Raw genomic sequence first — 21,229 nt, 5'->3', positions numbered from 1 at the left:
ATGCTGAGACTTTTGTTTCTGCTACCACTACTTTTGCCACAAACTCTAAGGATTAGTCCTCTTGTTTTCAAAACACTCCTTGTTTAGATGATTTGCAATTAACTCAACTCTTTGAATAAATCCTCAACAAACTTGATACTGATCAGCCTACTTCAAATCCTGACACCTCTTTTAATCCGGAACAAGTTCCTACATCTGTAGATCGCATGCACATTTCTAATTCTAGAGGTAAAATATAATTTCTTTTTTTTAAATCCTTGCTCATCAATGGATTTTAGATCCTTCCTGTGCTACACACATGTAATAAAATTTCCTCACAATCTCCTTTTTACGTATACACCAATAAACTACTGGTTTTTTCTTTTCTTTTCTTTTTTATAATTTTTATCTTCACACAATTTTTCTATTGTATAAATGTTCATTCTTTGTAACAATCTCGGGTGCTTCTTCATCAAAATTTAAGACATTGCAGCATTTCTTAATCAAAACTAGGAATGTGCTAGAGAATTCCTCCTCTTCTACAGCTAATAGAGTTGGGGGTGATCAAAATTCTGGAAAAGCAACACAGTCTTCCACATTAGGTGTTATAGATTATTTAGCTTTCTGATAAACCTCCAATTTTCCTAGCTTTCTCCTTTTACCTTTTAATAATCTTCCAAAATGCCCTTCCTTCACCAGTACCCAAATCATTCCAGTCTGCTGCAGTGAATAAACATCCACGCAAAATAGGTTGCTATTCTATTTTTTCCTTCTGTTAGTCATTTGTAGCAGCCATGGTTTAACAATACTAAAGTTTTGTTTTCCTTTGAATCTCTTTTATTTTCTCCCAGCATCAAAAAAAGGAAATAGAGGTCAGCAAAAACTATTTTCATTAGATTCAGTTCCAACCAAATGACTGAAAGAAAGTGTGCTATAGTCATTAGAAGACTTGCTACAGTTAGCTATTATCTTAAACTCCTTCTCTCGCATATTGCAGGGCCAACCTCATTTGAAGACTGGTGATTGTTAAAGGCTTCCAACTTGCTTTTTATAGAGAAGCTGCTTTACAATTGGGTCTCTTGATCTCTAATAGTTATATAAAAGATACATTTGAAGAAGTTGCACTTTACCAAATGCCTTCTGCTCTCACATTTTTATTTGATGTTTTACTTGCATTCTGCTCGCCTAACAATTCTAAGCTTCTTTGGAAAAACTTTGAACCAAATTTTTCACAAGATTTTAACAGTCTCGAACATATACTGTTACACATCAGAACAAATTAAGTCTTAAGTTCTTCATGACATTAATAGATTCCTAGAGCAAATGGGGAAGTCACTTAATGAGTATAATTTAATACCAGCATTTTCAAGTCTTACCCACCCAGAGAATTTTACAAAAGAAATTTTAGCTGAGTAGAATGTTTGCTTCCCAAATACAGACTTGTTTCTTGTTTCGAAATTAAATGCTAGACAGAAAAAAGCCTATGATATTATACTCAATAGCGCCTTTTCAAATGCTGGACACGCTTTCTTTATTGATGATCCCAATGGGACCGGTAAAACTTTTTTGTATCTATCACTTCTTGCTACACTAAGATCACAGAGCTATATAGTTCTTGCTATAGCTACATCGGGAGTAGCTACATCAATCCTTCCAGGAGGTAGGACTGCACATTCAAGGTTTAAATATCTCAGGATTTATCTGCTGTAAAAACCTGTCAACTTAACAAACAAAGTAGTATGGCAAAATTGATTCAACAAGCTAAGCTCATTCTTTGGGACGAAATTTGTATGGCTAAATGTGAAACAATAGAAGCATTTGATTTCCTGTTAAAAGATACCATGAAAAGTTAATAGCCCTTTGACGGTAAGGTAGTTGTTTTTTGTGGGAATTTCCAACTAACGTTGCCTGTTATTGACAATGCACCAAAAGAGGTGCAGATTCAAGCAAGGTCAGTAAACTCACCTTTTTGGAGCTCTTTTCATAAACTAAAACTTATAAGAAATATGAGAGCATTTTATGATCCAGCTTTCTTTGAATTTTTATTGAGAATTGGAGAAGGTACTGAACCAATGGATGAAATTAGAAAAATCACTCTACCAAATGATATGGTTATTCCATTTGGTAGTAAAGAAACCTCACTACAAAGGTAAGAACTGATGCAATGCAGTAGCACCTTTGGTTTTTCTTATTTTATATTATTGTTCTTGTGAATAAATTAACATTTCCTCCTAACAATCATATTTTCTCAATAGCTTACTCAATTCTGTTTATTCCGACTAGCATCTCTATTCAGAAGATCCATATAAGTTGATAAACAAATGTATTTTATCGTCTACTAACAGATCTGTAGATGACATAAACAATATTATGACAAACCACTTCCCAGGTGAAGCGCATGCTTATACAAGTACAGATAGAACACTTGATGAATGCTATCAAGGAGACTATAAGGATTTCCTTAATTCCCAAAATCCAAAGGGCCTTCTACCCTACAATTTGGTCCTTAAAAAGAGCTGTCCTCTAATACTTTTAAGCGGTCTCAATCCAACCGAAGGCCTTTGCAATGGAACTTGTTTAATTTGTAGAGAATTGAAACCAAACACTATCTCTGCTAAAATTGCTGCTAGTCCTCACAAGTGGAAACAGGTTCTACTGCCTAGAATTCCGCTGCAGACTCCTGACAATGACAAGAATGGCATTCCTTTTAAGAGGATTCAATTTCCTGTTAGGCTTTGCTTTGCAATGACTATTAACAAAGTTCAAGAACAAACGCTTGATTATATGGGAATATATCTTAGAGAACCTACTTTTTCTCATGGTCAGTTATACTTTGCTCTTTCTAGAGCTAAGGCTTCTGACTCAGTTAAAGTATTGATTGTGCCAGAAACTTTTAGTGATACCAAAAAAAATTGTAAAACTAGGAATGTAGTCTATCAAGAAATTCTAAACCTGTCCAAAGCATAGCAATATTACCATCTATATATGTATGAACACAAGTGTTATTGCATTTAGTCCATATTCTATTGTCCTTTTACTTGCCTTTATAACTAACTTGAGTTTGCTATTATATTAATATCTTTTAACCAACCTCATTGCATCATTTATTTTCCCATAGAATGGATGATTGCTTATCAATCGAAGAAATTCAACCAAGAATGAAGTCTTGGTCAGCGAAAATAATTGTACAAGAAAAACATCATCCTGCTACAACAAGTGCTTCATCGACTAGATATCAGAAATTAATCTTGGTTGATGCAATAGTTAAAAGCTTATTTCTAAAATAACTTACTCTCTTGAAAATTATTGCATTTTCTTTTTATTCAGCCTTGTAATTAGTTGCATAATATTTTATTGATATTGATACAATTGTAGGGATCTTGAGTTGAAAGAATTCTCTTTAATCATATCATTCAAGTTATGGGGCCACATCTTACTATTTTCAAAAGATACAAAATCTCAAATGCTAAAATTCGGCTTGTTGATGAAAAATACAAAACTGATAGCTTAACTACTCAATGGATCATTTCTACCAAAATTATTATGGAAGAGCTACTTGATGATACTGATATAATGCCTACAAGATTCTCCTATACTATGTTCAAAGATCTCACACAGTTTATAGAGCAAAAAACCAATTTGTTGGTTAGTAACAATACGTCATTTATATATTTCGAGAATATCTTTTTCCTATCTTAACTGCTAATTATTGCTTGTTTCATTTCTTAGATATCCTAACTATGGTTATTTTTGTATCACCAGTGACTTCTTTCATAAATGAATTTGGAATTGGAAGCATACAAAAGTTTGTAGTCGTTGATGAAGAGTTAGTAAATCTACAAATATTCTTTTTATTTTATATTTCCTTTAAAAATGCATCTCTTTATCTTATTAACTAATCGGTAATAAATTCTATTCTCACTAAAAAACAACAGGAAGTTAGCTCTCCAACTATCACTATTTAATGAGTTCATCGATAATGAAGGCTAGAAAATTGGCGAGAACATGAACAATTTTCCAGTTATAGTTTTTAAACGGTTAAAGGTCAAGCCTTTGAATGGTAGTTATGCCAGCTATCTTATTATACATTTACACACTATCCTTTATCTTACAACTGTATCATCCTACCTCTTACTCTTAACTAAGATTACTACTATATACTTTTTTTGCAAAAGAATTGCTCTGTCTATTAGGAAAGACTTAGCTATGTTGATTGATCCACCTATTCAGGAGGTTATGCAACTAAAAAATTGGTAATCTCTACTTTTTACTGGAATAGTTATTGAGAGACTTTTCTTTTTTAAATTTTAGGTCCTAACAATAAAGAAATTATCACAGGGCTACAGAAAATGCAATGTTGTTTGTATAATTCATCAAAGATAAATCCTATGCTTGATATAATCCTGACCTTTTTACTCATTTATCTCAGAAGTTCACGCTTATTTACTTTCTCCAATCAACTCAAAAGGTAACAACATACGAATTTATACTCATCACCCTTTGTCATATTTATATTCCTGATCTTTACAATTTTCTTGATTTAGTTTGCATGGGTGAGAGCTTCTATGTCATTTGAGAACATTTTCCAGCGCTATGGGTATATGGCGTGTAAAAATGCTTCAAAGCAACAGATGTTTTGTATGGATATTCATACTCATGCAATAAGTGTTCGGAGTATCAAAAAGCTACTCCAAGGTTTATTATGATTATAGTTGTTAACTTACTCTTATTTGGACCAATTTGCTATCATCACTAATATTAGAAAATGCATTCTAAAACAGGTGTCGATTTGATGTTATCTTTTCTGATAAAAGTGGAAGAGTAACTGCAACTTTGTTTGGTGATTTAGCTGAAAAACTTTTAACTTATTCTACCTTGGATGCAATGTAGTACTTTCATAAAGTGATTTCTTCATTACATATATAGTACTTATACAACTTTTATTTTCTGAAATGCACTTCAATAATAACATTCTATTGATTCTTGATTTTTCCCTAGAATATTGAGCTTCCATTAATGCATGTTCATGAAGCTTTACGGACTAAAGAATTTGCAGTTCAAATTCAACCAGCTGCGAACCATTATGGAGATCTTCAGCAGTGCTATACAATTCTTCATTGCTATGAGTCAAATTTTGCTAAAATTTCAACACAACAAACTATTGAATCTCCCGATTTTTCTTACTAGAATCTTCCTTGCAAAATCCTACTGCTGAAACACAAGGTATTTTTCCATAAATTCCAAAGTTATTCAACTGTATGCTGGTTTTATTATAGAATTCCCATTAATTTGGCATATAACATCGATGTTACTGGTTCTTTTTGCTTATATTCTTCTGACACAGATGTGCGAAGCCCTATCACAAGTGTTCGCATTAATCTGGCAAGCAGATTTGATGAAGCAGCCACATCTCAAGCAAACAGCCCAGAGACTAGCTCTGAAGTTATCTTTGCATCTAAAAAGACAAAACTAGCTTAATGCTCTCCATCTCTTTACTTGTATCTACAATCAGACTATTCTTGCTTTTAAACTCATAACTAGAATCTCATTATGTAACTTTTGTAATATGAGAAATGGCCGGATTTCTAGTCTCCATATGATGTTTATCCATTTCAAAAATGTATCTATTATGTAAGAGCAATGCTACCTAACTATGTTAAAATCCTTTTGTTTAGCTCTTATTGAAGCTATTACAAAACAGCTTGCAATTGTTTCAGACCAAGCCAGCTATTTACTCTTAACTATTTACACTTCCTATATAACTTAGCATATATTCCATTCCTATAGTAACTTGTTGATCTCAAACTCGTATTCAATATTAAAAACCAACTAAACTTTTCCTCTTATATTAGAATTTGGTAAATTTGCTGTAGTTAGTTCACTTCAACTTTAGTAGAACAGCTTTTTCATGTCAAATTTTGGCAGCCTATAACTGATTCTTTTCCAAGTCTTATCGCCAGCTATCATAACTTGTGCATCTTTCCTACTTGGTCTCAAGGAAAACTTGTTGTTAGCTATACATCAGGTTTTTGTACTATAATTAAATTTTATGCTCTTCAATGTCCTCCTATTTAAACAGTTACACTTGTTCTTTACTACAAACTTACCAACTTCCTCCATTTACAGTTTTTATAAGTGGCTTTCTCCCTTTACGTAAGGAGTTATGTTTCTTCATCAGGTCAAAAAGCTTTCATCCTTGAACAACTAAGTTCCAGGTAAAAATTTATTCACCTCTTTCATTCCTATTCTCATCCTTGTTTTATTTCTATATTAACCTTTTGTCTACTACATTCATACTAAAACTCAACTTACACTGCTTCCTGCTAGCTACTACAAAGGCCTTCATTGCTCTGCCATGGCTATAAACACTGATTTTGCAAGTTCATTCGTACCATCAATACCAATGGACAATGTCACAAAATGTTGTTTTTTGCTAAAATGCAGCAACAAACAAAAGGTCTTCATATTTACTTTCAATACTCTATAGCTTTTTAATTAATCATATACTACATATTGTTTCACTCAACTCAATCTTTAACAAAAAAAATATGCTGTAGAGCCTTTCAACTGAATTCATCTTTCTATTGGAGCATTATAAAAAATGCAATATTACAATTGTACAGAGCTTCAAGTCATGGAACCTTGAGATTGATAATGGCAACTTTGCATCTGGATGGTTGGAATTTAGAAAAGACAACCTGATCCATACAGATAGCAAAATACTTCTTCGACACAATGGAGACTTGAAGTTTGATCTAATGTTATTGACAAAGCTCAAGATGAACACAAAATTCCCTTGGACAGTCCCACTCTCTGATATACTAAAGCAACATGTTCCAGGAAGCAATGGTATGTTAAGCTCAAATCCTTTTCTACCAAATCCAAAAAGATTAGCTACATAGTCATATCACACAAATTTTATTATTTATCACTTATACCAGATAAAAAGGCTAAATACATCTTATATCAACATGTTTGCTCATCAATAAAGCCAAACATAGTTCAAGATGAAGCAGATTCTATAGCTTTTTATCAAGTTTATAACAAGAAAAATAGAGACAAATTTGTAAGTCTATGTGCTCAGTCCTTTTATCATTTCCTTAACTAATCTCTTATACACTACTTTACACACATGAACTATTTTTCCCTGCCTTTTTCATTAGAAAATTCCAAAGTTTCTCGAACATATCATACATAGCAATAAAACTCCAGTTGTCACTTTAAGAACTGGATATAAAGCTTTTTAAGTTGGAATGCAAGGAAGGCAATTCACAAGCTACTAAGAAATCTTCATCAAAACACATGAGTTGGAACTAGGCGAGACTTTGGTCTTCATCCCATAGTCCATTAATAGCTTTACAATCTAGATTTACAAACCAAATGGAGTTGAGAAACTTTTTCCTAGGTATCAAGTATTATGTGTATTCTTATTTGTAGATTCCTTTCAGATGCTAACTATGAACAAATAATTCATCTTTTCTTTAAGTAAGAATCACTAATGTCTTTTGTCAATTGTATGACAATATAGATTCTTACTAACATTTATGTGCTATAACAGTTTAATTTTATTTACTTTGCTTTTCCTTCTTTATCAGATAGCACCAACAGATTTTTCCTTTTTAATTTGTCACCTTTTCATTTACCAAGTCATATACTGCAATAAACATCAAAACTTTATCCAATAATCTGCATAGATACACATGAACATTAACAACAAATTATTAGACAAATAAGCAACTACTTATTTAATAATACCATAACACATAAGCTATTAGCTGCAAGCTATAAAGTAATAACTCCAACATCTATCACACACCAATTACAGCAAGTTTTTTAGTCATTTTGACTATAGAAACTACCAAAACTATGAGAACTCTCAAGGGAAGGTGATATTGGTTGCCACAGCATTTGCTCTTCAACATTTGCCTTCATTCTTGAAGCAATTAGTTGCATCATAGGCAGACTTCTACCACTTACTAAAGCACTGTCCAAAACAAATCCCCAACATTCATGCCTATAAAATTGCTTGAACAAATCATAGATCTCATTTTTTAGCAGAATACTATTTGCTTGAGCTCGTGCAAGAGGTTCTGCTTGCCGATTGTGACAACTATTACCCATAGGAAAACAAGCACCACCAAGAATTGTCAATCTATTCAATTCTTCCTCCAACTCTAGATAATCATCTTGAACATTTGGAAACCCTTGACTTGCAGCTGCCATCTAAATACAAATAAACCGTACAAAAACGTTAGTTTCAAAAAAAGCTCATCAACCAACAAAGACCTAAATATCTAAGCATAAGATCCTTACCTCTTATCTAGAACTCACATCAAATATATATTTTGCTACCTTTAATACAAACATGTCATACCAAGATTAATGCTGTCAAAAGTAAAAGATAACATATTTCTACTGTGCACATGTGAATCTTAAAAGCAAACTTCCAGTGCCATCTAACTTCAATAAACACAAATTGGATGGCAAATTTTTATCCATAGGATTCTTCATGCGAAACACAACCAAAACTCTAATAAAAAAATGATGTGTCAATGCAACACAATTAAAGACAACCTTACGTTATTTAACTACTATCAAAGAAAAAATATGTTTAAATAAGCTATAATTTTAACCTATTCATTAAATGCTTATTTCACTCTATCCTCTAAATATAGACCTTAATTAGCCAATTAATTTCGTAAACATCTTAGTTATCAATATATTTACCAATAGATAAGTCACACAAATAACAAATATAATGTATAAGAAAATAATATATTACATTAATTTTAGATATCTTAATGATCTATTGCCATTTTTTTTGTTCTAATCAATTCTCTTTCTTTTACATTTCAAATATCCATCCATACTAATTAAACTCAAAACAACTACATATTACAATATTTATACAAAACATTGGATTTATATTTAAAAAAATTCAAACCTTAATTCAAATCCATCTCTCTTCTCTTAATTTCATATTCCAAAACTAAATTAAAATTTGAGATTCAAGTTTTTTCTATTTTGCATTATGAATGTTTAATTATGAACAAACTCTCCCATTCTATGTTTATATCCATAAGTAAACACTTAGTTTAATATGCCTTTAATAAGTAATTTATAACAAGATTAATACTTGTCAAAAAAATCCTATTCCAAATGCTTTGGTATAAAATACAATTATACAACAATGCAAATTTCCAAACAAAAAAATTAAAAATCTTGTTTTATCTAAACATTACTAAGTATAGGTATCTTATTTCCAAAAAAATATTATCCACTTTAACTATTATTCATTAACCTAAGTTTTATTACAATAGAATTTACTACATTTATTCTACATACTATTAATACTTTCTTTTTATCATACAGAGTTATACATGCTTACAACATACAAAATGCACAATTTATTCACCACTTATATTCATATACGACATTCATTCATTAAATTTATATTAAACATTAATGATCTTCTTTCCCAACCTTTGTATATCCATAGTCAATTACTAATATTCATATAACACTCATAATAGAACAAAATACAATTTTTTCAAAGATGAGCTGGCACAAATCTTGCGCGGCATCGGATTGCTTTTTTTTTTTTTTGATATAAAATTCTTACAACCTAATCTAACCTAATGACTCTAACAACCATCTCCGCTGCCGTTCTCAATGTCTCGTTCAGCTCTAGTCCGAAGCCACTCCACAATGTCTCCAAACACGCGCTCGACATCCTCATCAGACTCACCAACCAGCTGGTGCCACATGCCGGGATATATGTGGATGGTCTTATCCTTACTGGCAGCGCGTTTGTACAAATCCTCCGCACACGCCGGGTCGCATATTTTGTTATCACCACCGTGCACTATCAGAAGTGGCACCGTCACCTCCTCAAACCTGCCTTGCAATTCCCTGCTCAACCTCAGCAGTTCCTGCGCCGTGGCAGCCCGTGGCATAGCCAATGGCCTTTTTGGGCTTGCCACTGCTAACTTCCTCTTCCACTCCACCTTTGATTAACCAAAATGAACAAGAAATACGTGATGAAAACTTCGATTGCTTTAAAAATTTTATGCCAAATCGGCATTTTCAATGAAACCCATTTCTTTTTCATATAGCTCGTATGATCATATGAACCAATAAGAGCATGCCGGACAAGATTTGTTGCTTGTTATTAACTTCATAAAAAGGGTACTAAATAAGTGTGTTCGACTTGTTAAGACTCGTTGGAACGACAATTAAGTCAGACTCCGATATGCTTAAAAATCATTAACAGAATCAAATCAAGCTTTAACGTTAAAGTTTAGAGTTGTTTATAACCTAATTATGCAGGTCTAATTCATAAAATATCACTTTGTACTCGTAATAGCGTGCGTCTATTTTTTTTCTTGCACAGAAATGATCAATGTACCTAATCACCAAAAGGAACACAATATCATGCGAAAAACGAACAATTACTCCGATGAAGTTAAAGAGAAATAGTTGCTAGCTAAAAAAGGAATCAAAATTACTAGGAGTAGTAAAACAGTAGGTCGAAAAGATTTCACGTAAGAATCTGACCTTGAAGGAGACCTCAGGAATCCTCCCGCGAGTGGGGATCACTGGCCAAGTGGGAACCGCAGCGGCAACGATGGGAAGAAAATGCTCCAGCGGCCACGGCGGCTTAAACTTGTCGCTGACGCCACACATAGCTCCATTCAAAACGATGCCGTCGTACGGCCTTTTCAAGTCCTTCCGGAGGGTAATCAAGAGCGCAATCGCCCCACCAAGCGACTCCGAGTACAGAAACGTCGGCCAATCGGGAGGCGCATGGCGTTCACGGAAGTCATCAAAGAAGGCTACGCAGTCGTCGACGACGGGATTGATGTCGGGAATGTGAGCCTGGAGACCCTCCGAGAACCCGTGGCCCTGGTGGTCGATAGCGCAGACAGCGAATCCCTGTTTGGCGAGATGGACGGAGGTGAGCTGCACGAACCAGCTGGACTCGCAGGTGAAGCCATGGACGACGCAGACGATGCCGAATAGGGGCTTGCCAGAATCGGGAAGTGGGATCCACCATTGAGTAAATAGTTTAAGGCCACGAGCATTCGTGATGAACTCGGCGCCATGAGTGACCTTATGGCGGGCGTAGAATTCCTCCGGAGTCAACGACCCAAATGGGCTCTTCTCGTTAGCTTCCGCAACCGGGTGCAAGGACATTATCTTAGTTTCTTGCTTTCTTTTGATGATTATTTTGTAGGGGACGGAGGTTTCTGGGCGTTGAGCGTGGGGCGTGGAGTATTATATGCTAAGCCAACGCTTCCCCCCGCCCCCCTCTCTCTCTCTCTCTCAGTTGCCTGGAAACTCTGCTGCAAATGCCCTTTTTTTTTCCCACTGATGCATGCTTAAACATGAAGCGTAGAATTGAGAAACCCAGAGCTGATTTGACAGCCATTGTTGGAAGAATTTTGATGGGAACGGAATCATGCATAAAAGTTGGCCCAGCATCACAAGCTACCAAAAAGAGGACGGCAGGACAACTAGTTCTGGGAAGCCATAACAGTCATTTCTCGATGACGCGCAAAGGAGGAAAATTCAGACTAAGAACAGGAAGGCACTTTTTTCTTTTTGAGAATAAGAACAGGAAGGGCGAAAATTGATGAGAAAATGCTTTTTTTCATATCTCCCACAATTATTGACGGGACTTTGCACCGTCCATGTTTTGGAGCAAAGATAAAGATGCCCTGGTAATAAATAGTACAGCTTTGTGTGGGTGGACCCTTGAGAACATCTTAAAGTTGATAAGCCAGTGTTGTAGAGTTTTCTAAAGAAAAAGGCAATAATTTCTATACCCCAGACCCAGTTTAACTCATCATCGAGCTTGAATCTAAGCTTTAGCTCCATCGCCAGGGCCAATTGGTCATTTTCAATATTCTTGAAGGACTTTAGCACTTGACTTGGAAAAAATTTTAACCACCTCTATGACTTGGAAAAAGAATTATTGCAGTATTATTTCAAAAAAATTTTAATCAGTTAAACTGATTAATTAGTTTTTTAACTGGTTAATTAATTATTTAATTTATATTGTTCCCATATGCATGTTGCTGACGACGGTATAGACTTTGTCAAAGAAAACGAATTCCACAACATATATACGTGTGACACATCACACAAAATCACCAGCTATGAAACCACATTTGGCAATTCAGCTGACTCCTTCTTGATCAATTTTAACATGTCCAAAACCTAGTGAGCAGGAAGTAAGTTCTGTTTCAAGTCAAGTAGCAGCTGGTTATGAAAAATTCACTTGTGCTTTCAGCTACCTCAGTTTCAGTTAATTGCAAATTGTGGGACCTAGTTATGAAAGCCTTCTTGTAAAGCGGCTTCTTTTTTCTTACTGAGCTAATCCATTTGTTTGATGCTTCAGCTTCACCACCCTGGAAACGGGTTTTTAAAGTCTCATAAGCTTTCTTATGATCCTAAGATACAAATGCTTTCCAGCAGAAGAATCAATTTACCTAAAGACAAAAATATTTGCAGACACCAAATAAGAGATTGATCCTTCTTCCTTGGCTCAAAGGGAAGGGTGCAACAATGCACAAGTTTTAGAATTCTTTGTTCAGATAAATAAACACGCTGTTTTGGTATAATTATTTATCACCGCATGCAACCCAGGGGCGGGTCTACGGTGGGGGCACTGGGGGCCCTTAAATTTCTATAGTAGCCATAGAACTTTAATATAATTTCAAGTGTATCTCCTGAAATTTTGTGTATCCTTTGGTTTATATGTTCCTAAAGTTGGTTTTGATTTTGCTTGTTGCTACAGTTACCGTAGAAAGGACTTTTTCAATTATAAATATAGTGAAGAATCTGTTATAAAATAGAAAGGGAGACACTTGTATTAACGATTGTTTAGTTGCTTATATTGATAAAATGTATTTTGTGAAGTTTAAAATGAGAAGGTTGTAAACCGTTATTAAAATATGAAAATTCGTCGTGAACAATTGTAAATGGTTTAGTTTACTTTTTGAAATAAAATTATTATTATATTAATAATTTTGAGTTTGTCTTTTTAAGTCTTTTATGGAATATATACATCATTTGCACTTGTTCGTGAAATTTTTTTTTGGCTTAAAAGATTAGAAAAAAAAATAGGCAAAAAATTTTAAAGTTGCTTTTGTCCCCATTAAGAATTTTTTCTGACTCCGCCGCTGCTGCAACCACCCAACTGCTAGCAATAACTCTATATAGTAGAGTACCGGGATACTGGTTGAAAATTTTAAAGATAAGAGTTCGATACCTCAAACAATACGATTCTAACTTTTGGTACACCATTTGCTCAAAATCCACTACTAGTTGCTGAAATCCCACGACAGGGGAGAAAACAGATCGATTTTGTTGAAGCACTTCATTTTCTTCAACTTCATAGGCGTATTGTCCTGTGGAGTCAACCACCTTTGTAGGATATATCAGGGCTTGATGATCATCTTCTTTTTGGTCTTTAGCTATCAAGCCTGAACTATTCTCCATATGTAGTACCGATGCCTTGCTTTCAAGCAGTTTATCTGATGATATTTATAATAATTCGCTCTCTGTACTGAAAGTTCTCTCAACATCATATGACAGTAATTCCATACTGTAATGCTCAGCCACCTCAACACAGCGATCTCTGAGTTCCTTTGTCTGATTACTTGTGTTCACAATTTCCTCTTTATTGCAGTTCCTAAAATAGGAGTCAGGCTTTTCAATTAGGTTTTGCTCTTCATACATATCCAATTTTGTAGAAGGAAAATCTTTAGAAATTTGCATCCGGTTCCATGTTTTGGATTGTCCAATGGTAACACAAAATTCTTTCACCAATTCAACCAAGACAAACTGATATATCTCCTCTTTTACTAGTATCTCAATGTTATAAGCATCTCTTCCTGTTCTCAATGTATTGAAAAGCTCTCCAAAGTACACTATATAAAGTCCTCTTTTAATAGGCTGCCTACAGTCTCTGGTACCATGTCACTGCTGTGGAGGTTATCAATCAAGGTTTCAAAACCTTCAATTTCTATTTGAAGTTGCCTTATAACCAAATTGCCGCTCCTCTCAATACATTGCAATGTCTCACCAAAGACGACTTCCATCAGCTCTTGCTTCAGAAGGTAATCATCAGCATTTTGTTTAATGTTCGTATCCAATTCAATAACTGTTTCCTGAAAGTAGACTGAATATACATTCTCCCTAATAGAGCTTTCCGGGTAATCCTGCAAAATTTCGCATGCAGTTTCTTCTTCAGATTCGCCTACCTTCTGAATTTGAAGATCGTCTATTTTGACTCCATGATGATCTTCGGAATCATTCAATGACAGATTATGACTATCACCTCTAATGAGGCTCTTGTTGTTTTCATTCAAGAGAGCAAGGTCTAAGCTTTTTGCAAAACATACAAGAATTAATAAGTAGATTTCGTCAATGAAGAAGCTCTGCAATTTCAGATCATCCCTTTCTTGCTCGAGTTTCCTTATTTTATTACTCAAGTCTACACCACTTCCTGCATTTATGTTCTCATTAGCTGTTCTATCAATCTTTGTCAAACTTGCCTCCAAAACAGTTGTCTTATCACAAAATCCTTTATTATATCCTAGATAACCGTCCCACATCATAAGATTGTCCAGTCTCTCAATAACTTTCCGTATTCTACTTTCCAGTTCATCAGGATCCTTGTCTCTCTTAATAGATGAGGTCCCCTTCCTTCGAAGAACTTCTCTTGCTAGCCAATTCCACTCTTCACATTCACGCTGTTTCTGAATAAAGGACTCATGATTCTTTACCATCTTTGAAACATAGTGGCTTCCTCCTTGATCTGAATCCTTCTCAGGAACCTTACACAAAACTTCTGGTAAAGGCTTACTGGTTGTTCGCTTGATTGATGATGGGAAACGGGAAAGCTCATGCATTTCGAATCTTTTCTCCTCTATCTTACCCTGGCTGCACAAGGCACTTAGTTCATCGTGCAAGGCTCTTGCATCATTGATCAATTCTGTCCATTTCTCCCTGCTGAAGCCAACAGGAGGAGACTAGCCTCTCTTCTCAAATCCTATTTTAAAATTTTTTTGAATGTCATTTATGAAGCCCTTAACTGAAATCACATTACATCTTTCTCAATGCTTCACGTCCACTGCTTCTCTAATGGAAACACCTCAGCACTTTGCAACATCTTAAAGGCGAGATCTAATGTTCCTTTCAGAATATCTATCTCAAAACTCATCTGCTAAATCATCACATTGTTCTTTCTAGGGTTTATTAAATTTTTCAGCGACTTGTGTTAGGTTCATAATTAAAGGATTATGTCTCATATTGATCCAAAAGATAGAGATAGAGCAGTTAATATGTAAGTAATGATCCGAAACTTAATAGTTTAAACTTTTGGAAAAGAGTTGGGTTTCTGACTTATATATTGGGCTCTTTGGTGGATTCTTACGAGGTGTTTTTCTCCATCAAATTGATATCAGAGTTTCAGATTGCAAGATTGAGCTACTCATGGACAAGTGGATTCTTTTAGGAGTTGGACAGATAAAAATTCTCTTCTTGATGATGGATCGAAGTGTCAAAGTGTTAAGGAGTTTGGCTAGTACTGGACTAGGTACGCCATGGATTTGGCAGGGGTCCAGTTGGTGTTAGATCAAAGAGCCAAAGGTTGGTAAGGGTCCAAAATACAGTTTGGATGTTGAAAAAGAGCCTAAAAGAAATGTCATGTCTTTTGGAAACATATTTCTTCATGAATAGACACCTTTTTAAAATGAATAGACACTTAATGGTTGTATGAGTTGTATCATTAGATATAACCTCTAAAGGAAACCGTTTAGTTAAGAAGAAATATTAAAACAAAATTAACTAAAATTAATTTCGATTCTTATGTTTGGAATAAGATATGACATTACGTGACCTTGTGTTAAGTATTAAAGTGGGTTCGAAGAAGGACTTATAAATTTTCGTTTAATGTGAGGGGTTACGTATGAATGCAAGATTTGTTAGATTCATGAGTAAAAGATAATGTCCTACATTGGTCCAAAAGATAAAGGTAGATCGGATAATATGTAAGTAAGGATCTGAAACATAATAATTTAAATTTTTGGGTCATGATTGAGTCCCGAACTTACATATTGAACTCTTTGATGGATTCTTTCGAGATGTTTCTCCCCATAAACTTGAATCTTGAAACATGGTCGTGCCCAAAACCTTGTCTTCTATCCATCCAGAACCTGTATGTGTATCCTCGTCGAAGAGTTTGGAATAAAGTTCATTATCGAAATACCTGGAACTTCTACCTCTAATCCTTCTTGTCAAAATTTGGTGCTCATCCTCCAATTTTTGCTTGATATTCAAAACTTGCTGATCCACGGAACTCTTCAATTCACAAATATCACCACCTTGGGCTCGGTCATCCTCAATTTCTTCACTGCTTGGAATATAATCCGGGAGGTCAGCACCTCTGTTTTTAAAATCGGACTGGATCGGCTGGTCTGACCGATCGAACCGAAAATCGGTCAGGCATTCGGTCCGAGTTGTTCTTCAAAACCGAAAAACTAAAAATCCAGTCAAATCTAGTCAAAAACCAGGTTTGGCCAGAAAAAAATCGGAAAATCGGTTCAACCAGAGCATTTTTTAAAAAAAGATCAAACTTTTTCAATATTATGTTTTGACTCCTAAATTATTAAAACTTATTAATATATCTCAAATATTTCATACTTTATAAATGTTGTCCTAAAATTTGATGTTATTTTTCAATCAAATCCATAATTTTAATTCTAAACTTGTTAATGTTCATTAAATAATATAAATTACAACTTGATCATTCTAATTTCTTTGTATTTTCTTGTTAAATATATTTAAAACATCAAATATATATATGAATATACTTTTATTAATATTACCATACTTTTAGGTATTTTATATACAATATAAAATTATGAGCTCGACCCGATCAAATTCGGTCGAACCCATTGACCCCTGAACTCGACCGACTCTATACCCGGTCCGAGTCTGAAAACATAGGTCTGCACCCTTTGTTCTCTCAGTCTCTAGTTTCTCCCGTAAATAAGCCAAGTCTCTTGCATTTAACTCCGCTGCACGCCGAAGCTTCAACTCATTCTCTACCCTCTCCATTAGTTCCTTGTCTTTCTCAATTATCAAAATCCTCATTTCTGCAATGCGTCTCTGGAGCCAGTGTTTGATTTCTGTCAAGTCAGAGAGCATTTTCTTGCGGTTTGTTTCTTGAATATCTTCCTCTTCTTCAACAATGTTGAGACTACCATCCACTAGAATTGCTGCCAATTCATAAAATTTTGATCTCTGAAGAAATTCAATAGGTCCATTTTGAGATTGAACTTTTTCATGTGCTTCATCCATAGCAGATCTCAAAAGCCTCATCACTATTGAGTTTGACTTCGACCTGCAATTGATTTCTTCAAAGAGGACATCCATTCTTAAAATTAGAAAAAGGGACCGGAATAATTCTTGACCAAGTTCACAACTACATTAATTATTTCATTAGCACGGTATATAAAATATATTATATGTTAAAATTGAATAGTACAAGGACAATTAAATAGGTCTCCAAAAGAAGAAACAAATCTTGTAGTATCACTTTGTGGGCTAAGAAACATAGAGTGAGGAAGAGAAGAGTGTTTAACTTGGTTAGTCTCCAAAAAAGATGGAGACTTGAGGAGGACCTGTTCTTGCCTGTTACAAGGGCCAAGGGACTGAGCCACTTGACATTTTTTGGAGGATGACATGTACTACTGCACACGATTTGGCATTATCCCCTTCGGTCTCTTCTGTTTTATGTCTAAAAAATCCAAGAAGTCAAAGAAAAAGTAGGAAGAAGAAGAAGAAGAGGGATATTGTTATTAATACATTTTCTGGGAAACTAGTTCTAGCTTACCAAATTGCCTGTAGTGTTCATTGTGCTAACTCTAGGTTCAGGTTCCTACTCCAACATTTGGGGTGTTTGAGGGCTCATACACATTCACTTGTTATGGTATTTTAAAGATAATGAGATAAATCTCTAATACTAGTAAAAATAACTTCAATGCATACTATCACCATAAAAAAAATTGTAGGAAAACCATTTCTTATTCCATTAGAATCAATGGCTACCAATGGGTTATTATGGTTTGGCTTCAGCTCAACTTTTCCTTTTTCTTCCCTATTTTTCTTTTGGATGAAGAAAATAAAATCTTTCCAATGTTTTTTTGGCATATTGAGCATATTTATTGAACTTTGCATGGCAAGGAACACTGCAAAAGGACTGAGCGGATGGATGAGTCATTGGTTCAATAGGCAAGTTGGTGGTTAAACCAATGGATCGCTAAAACAATATTTATAAATACTTGTAATATATTAGTTAGCTTAATATATGTAGAACTTATGAATATTACTAATTATTACATCTAGAAAGATGTATTAGAAATATATAAACATTAATAAATGATTCAATTTTCTTATATCATCCTTTACAAACAAAAACATGTATTCAAAAAAATTATTTTATTTAGTAAAATAACAAACTTTGAATGAAATAGAATTAAAAAAATTTTAATACTTTACCTAAAAAATTATTTCTTTAATTATCAACCATTTTTACATAATAATACGAACACTTTTAGTATGAAAGTTGGATTCGTTATACAATAAAAAAGTAAATAAATACATCTGAACGAACGTTTCGTCAATAAGGATGAGATTCAAGGATCAAACTTTGACATTTGGCCCAAAAATGAAAAAAAAAAAAATCAACCAATTATTGAGAATCCATTTGGATTCCTCGGTGAACTACTGAATCAAGTGGATTGCACCAGATTTGACTGGTTTGGCTTCTTATCCAATCAAATTAGTGACCCGATCTGGCCTGGTGATTGGTTCATCGGGTTGAGTGATTAACCGGACGAGTTTAATAATTATATTTGGATTTTATTTGTAAATAATTATTTGCTTGTGCCACAAATACGCTTTACAAGAATTCTTTTATCTTTTCAATCACATATTTTTTCAGATGTATCGCATCATAGAAAGTATTATACCAATTATTTCAAATAATCTACCATGTACCAAGGGTTGTGAGGTCAGTTTCCTAATACACTAGGAATGGAAAATCAAATCACTCCTATTTTGACATACTTGAAATGGTTGAATATCACCTATTCACCATAATATAGATTTGAGAGTTTTTAAAATACTTGTTTTTCATATACAAATCTACAATAGTACACTCCAAAAATACCATTAAAAAACACTCCTTATATTTCAAATACAACTTAAAAAATAAGAATAAATCTAATCACCTTTTCTTCTTCCTCTAATCACCACTACCCATCACCATCATCTACCACTCCCTCCCTTCCCCACCGTTGCTCCTCCCCCTCCCTTTTTCCCCCTCCTTCCTTCTCTTCCTTGTTTTCCTCCTCCTTCCTCCTTCCTCTCCTCTTCTCCCCCAAGAATTAGCAGTAGCTCCAGCTGTGACCTTTTGGTCGCACTAGTCGCAACCTTCTGATCGCAACTTGATCCGGAGGAAGGTCAAGTCAGCAATTTCAGGATGGATCTACGGGGAGTGGAAGAGAAGTAGGGAAGGAGGAGAAAGAGAGGGATAAGGAGGGGGAGAATGGAAGGGGAGGGGATGAAGGAGAAAGAAAGGGAAAAGGAAGGAGGGAGGCCCTGGTGGAGATGAGGGATGGTGGTGAGTGGTGTAAATTTTTTTAAAAATATCCAAACATGTTTTAAATTATAAAAATATCCTAAAATACATCCCAAATATCCCCAAAAAACATCAAAAAAATACCACCAAAAATAGGGGAAGGGATGAGGGATGAGGAGGGAGGGGGGAGGGGGTGTGGTAAGATTTTATGCAATTTTAAAAATACCTCATTTAAATTTTAAATCTTAAAAATACCCAAAATATATTTTCAAAAGCACCCCAAAAACACCATTAAAAACATCTATAGTAAAAGTTTTTCACATATATTATTACAGTAAAATATTTCAAAAATACTCCCAAAAGCAGCTAATCCAAACGGAGTCAGAATTTTTTAGATTGCAGCAAGCTTTGGCATGAAAAGGTGTCATTAATGGCCCAGATTAATGGAATTTGAGGGTGGGATGGTACAGCAACATGTAAATCAACTCGAAAACAATACAAATTAGTAGCACGTTTTTTGGGCAAAATGTCCTAGCAGCCCTAAAACTATTATAAAATTAAATTTTTGACCTTCTAATTATTAATTGATAAGTTTTAGCCCTCCAATTTATTAAAACATATAATTCTAACCTTTCTGTCAACTTAAGCCATTATGTTTAACAAAAATAGTAGGACATGCGCAGCAATAGCCCTCAAACTATTATAAAATTTAACTTTTGACCCTCCAATTATTAACTGATCAATTTTATGCCTCCAACTAATTAAAACATATAATTTTAACCCTTCCATCAATTTGAATCGTTATATCATGCAGAAACATCACCACATGCATGGTAAGGCAATAATTGAGGGATGTTTTCGTTTTCGCAGGACATGTACTAGGGTAAAATTATTTTTTTGACTGAAAAAATTAATTTACCAAATCTCCAATTGCTGAACATGACCAAAATCAATTGAAACCCAAAACCCTAAATAGAGAAATTTTATTAAGGATAGGCAACTTGAATTAATTGAGTTGATAGGGAAATTAACTCATTTTTCGGTATTGTTCCAAATTCATTGGATTCACTTGCTTCTCTTAATGACATAAATATGGCACACAATTCATTTTCTAGGAATATTCCATCAAGTCTTGGTTCACCTCCAAGTTTGAACATTTTAAATCTCTCAAATAATCAATTCTCTAGTAAAATTCCTCCAAACTTTACATCACTATATCTAAACTTTCTTAATTTATCAAACACTCGGTTAGACACATCCCAAATTCTTTATTAATAGATATTTCTATTCGACATAACAACTCAAGTTGACGGAAAAGACTAGAATTATACGTTTTAATTAGTTGGAGGGTTAGAACTTATCCATTAATAATTGTAGGGTCAAAAGTTGAGTTTTATAATAGTTTGAGAGCCATTAGCATCTCATAAATCCTTTTTCTCTGTTAAACATAACCACTCAACATAGCCACTCAAGTTGATGGAAGGATTATAGTTATATATTTTAATTAGTTTGAGAACTAAAACTTATTAGTTAATAATTTGAGGGTTAAAAGTTGAATTTCTTAATAATTTGAGGGTCACCGGCCATTTTGCC

General features: G+C 34.3%; 2 protein-coding genes across 3 annotated transcripts; one reads left to right on the top strand and one right to left on the bottom strand.

The window, feature by feature from the left end:
• The first annotated feature begins 1,985 nt into the window (after positions 1-1,985).
• LOC113709028 (uncharacterized) lies at positions 1,986-5,457 on the top strand. The gene is made up of 4 exons (XM_072064695.1): positions 1,986-2,128; positions 2,325-2,850; positions 4,524-4,617; positions 5,324-5,457. Exons 1-4 carry the CDS (start codon positions 1,986-1,988, stop codon positions 5,455-5,457), a joined length of 897 nt encoding a protein of 298 aa, XP_071920796.1.
• A 2,174-nt stretch (positions 5,458-7,631) lies between these two features.
• LOC113708531 (caffeoylshikimate esterase-like) lies at positions 7,632-11,661 on the bottom strand. 2 transcript variants are annotated; one of them, XM_072065301.1, is made up of 2 exons: positions 10,537-11,661; positions 7,632-8,202 (listed from the first exon to the last, which is right to left on the bottom strand). In XM_072065301.1, the coding sequence occupies exons 1-2, from the start codon at positions 11,173-11,175 to the stop codon at positions 7,813-7,815; spliced, it is 1,029 nt and encodes a 342-aa protein (XP_071921402.1). In that variant the 5' UTR covers positions 11,176-11,661; the 3' UTR covers positions 7,632-7,812. The 2 variants fall into 2 exon arrangements, with proteins under 2 accessions (XP_071921402.1, XP_027086796.1); XM_027230995.2 differs by lacking the exon at positions 7,632-8,202 and adding an exon at positions 9,420-9,986 and having other exon boundaries at positions 10,537-11,639.
• Positions 11,662-21,229: the final 9,568 nt, after the last annotated feature.

This window comes from Coffea arabica, chromosome 9c, assembly GCF_036785885.1.
Source record: "Coffea arabica cultivar ET-39 chromosome 9c, Coffea Arabica ET-39 HiFi, whole genome shotgun sequence".
Lineage (NCBI taxonomy): Eukaryota > Viridiplantae > Streptophyta > Magnoliopsida > Gentianales > Rubiaceae > Coffea > Coffea arabica.
This window is presented reverse-complemented; position numbering and strand designations above follow the sequence as displayed.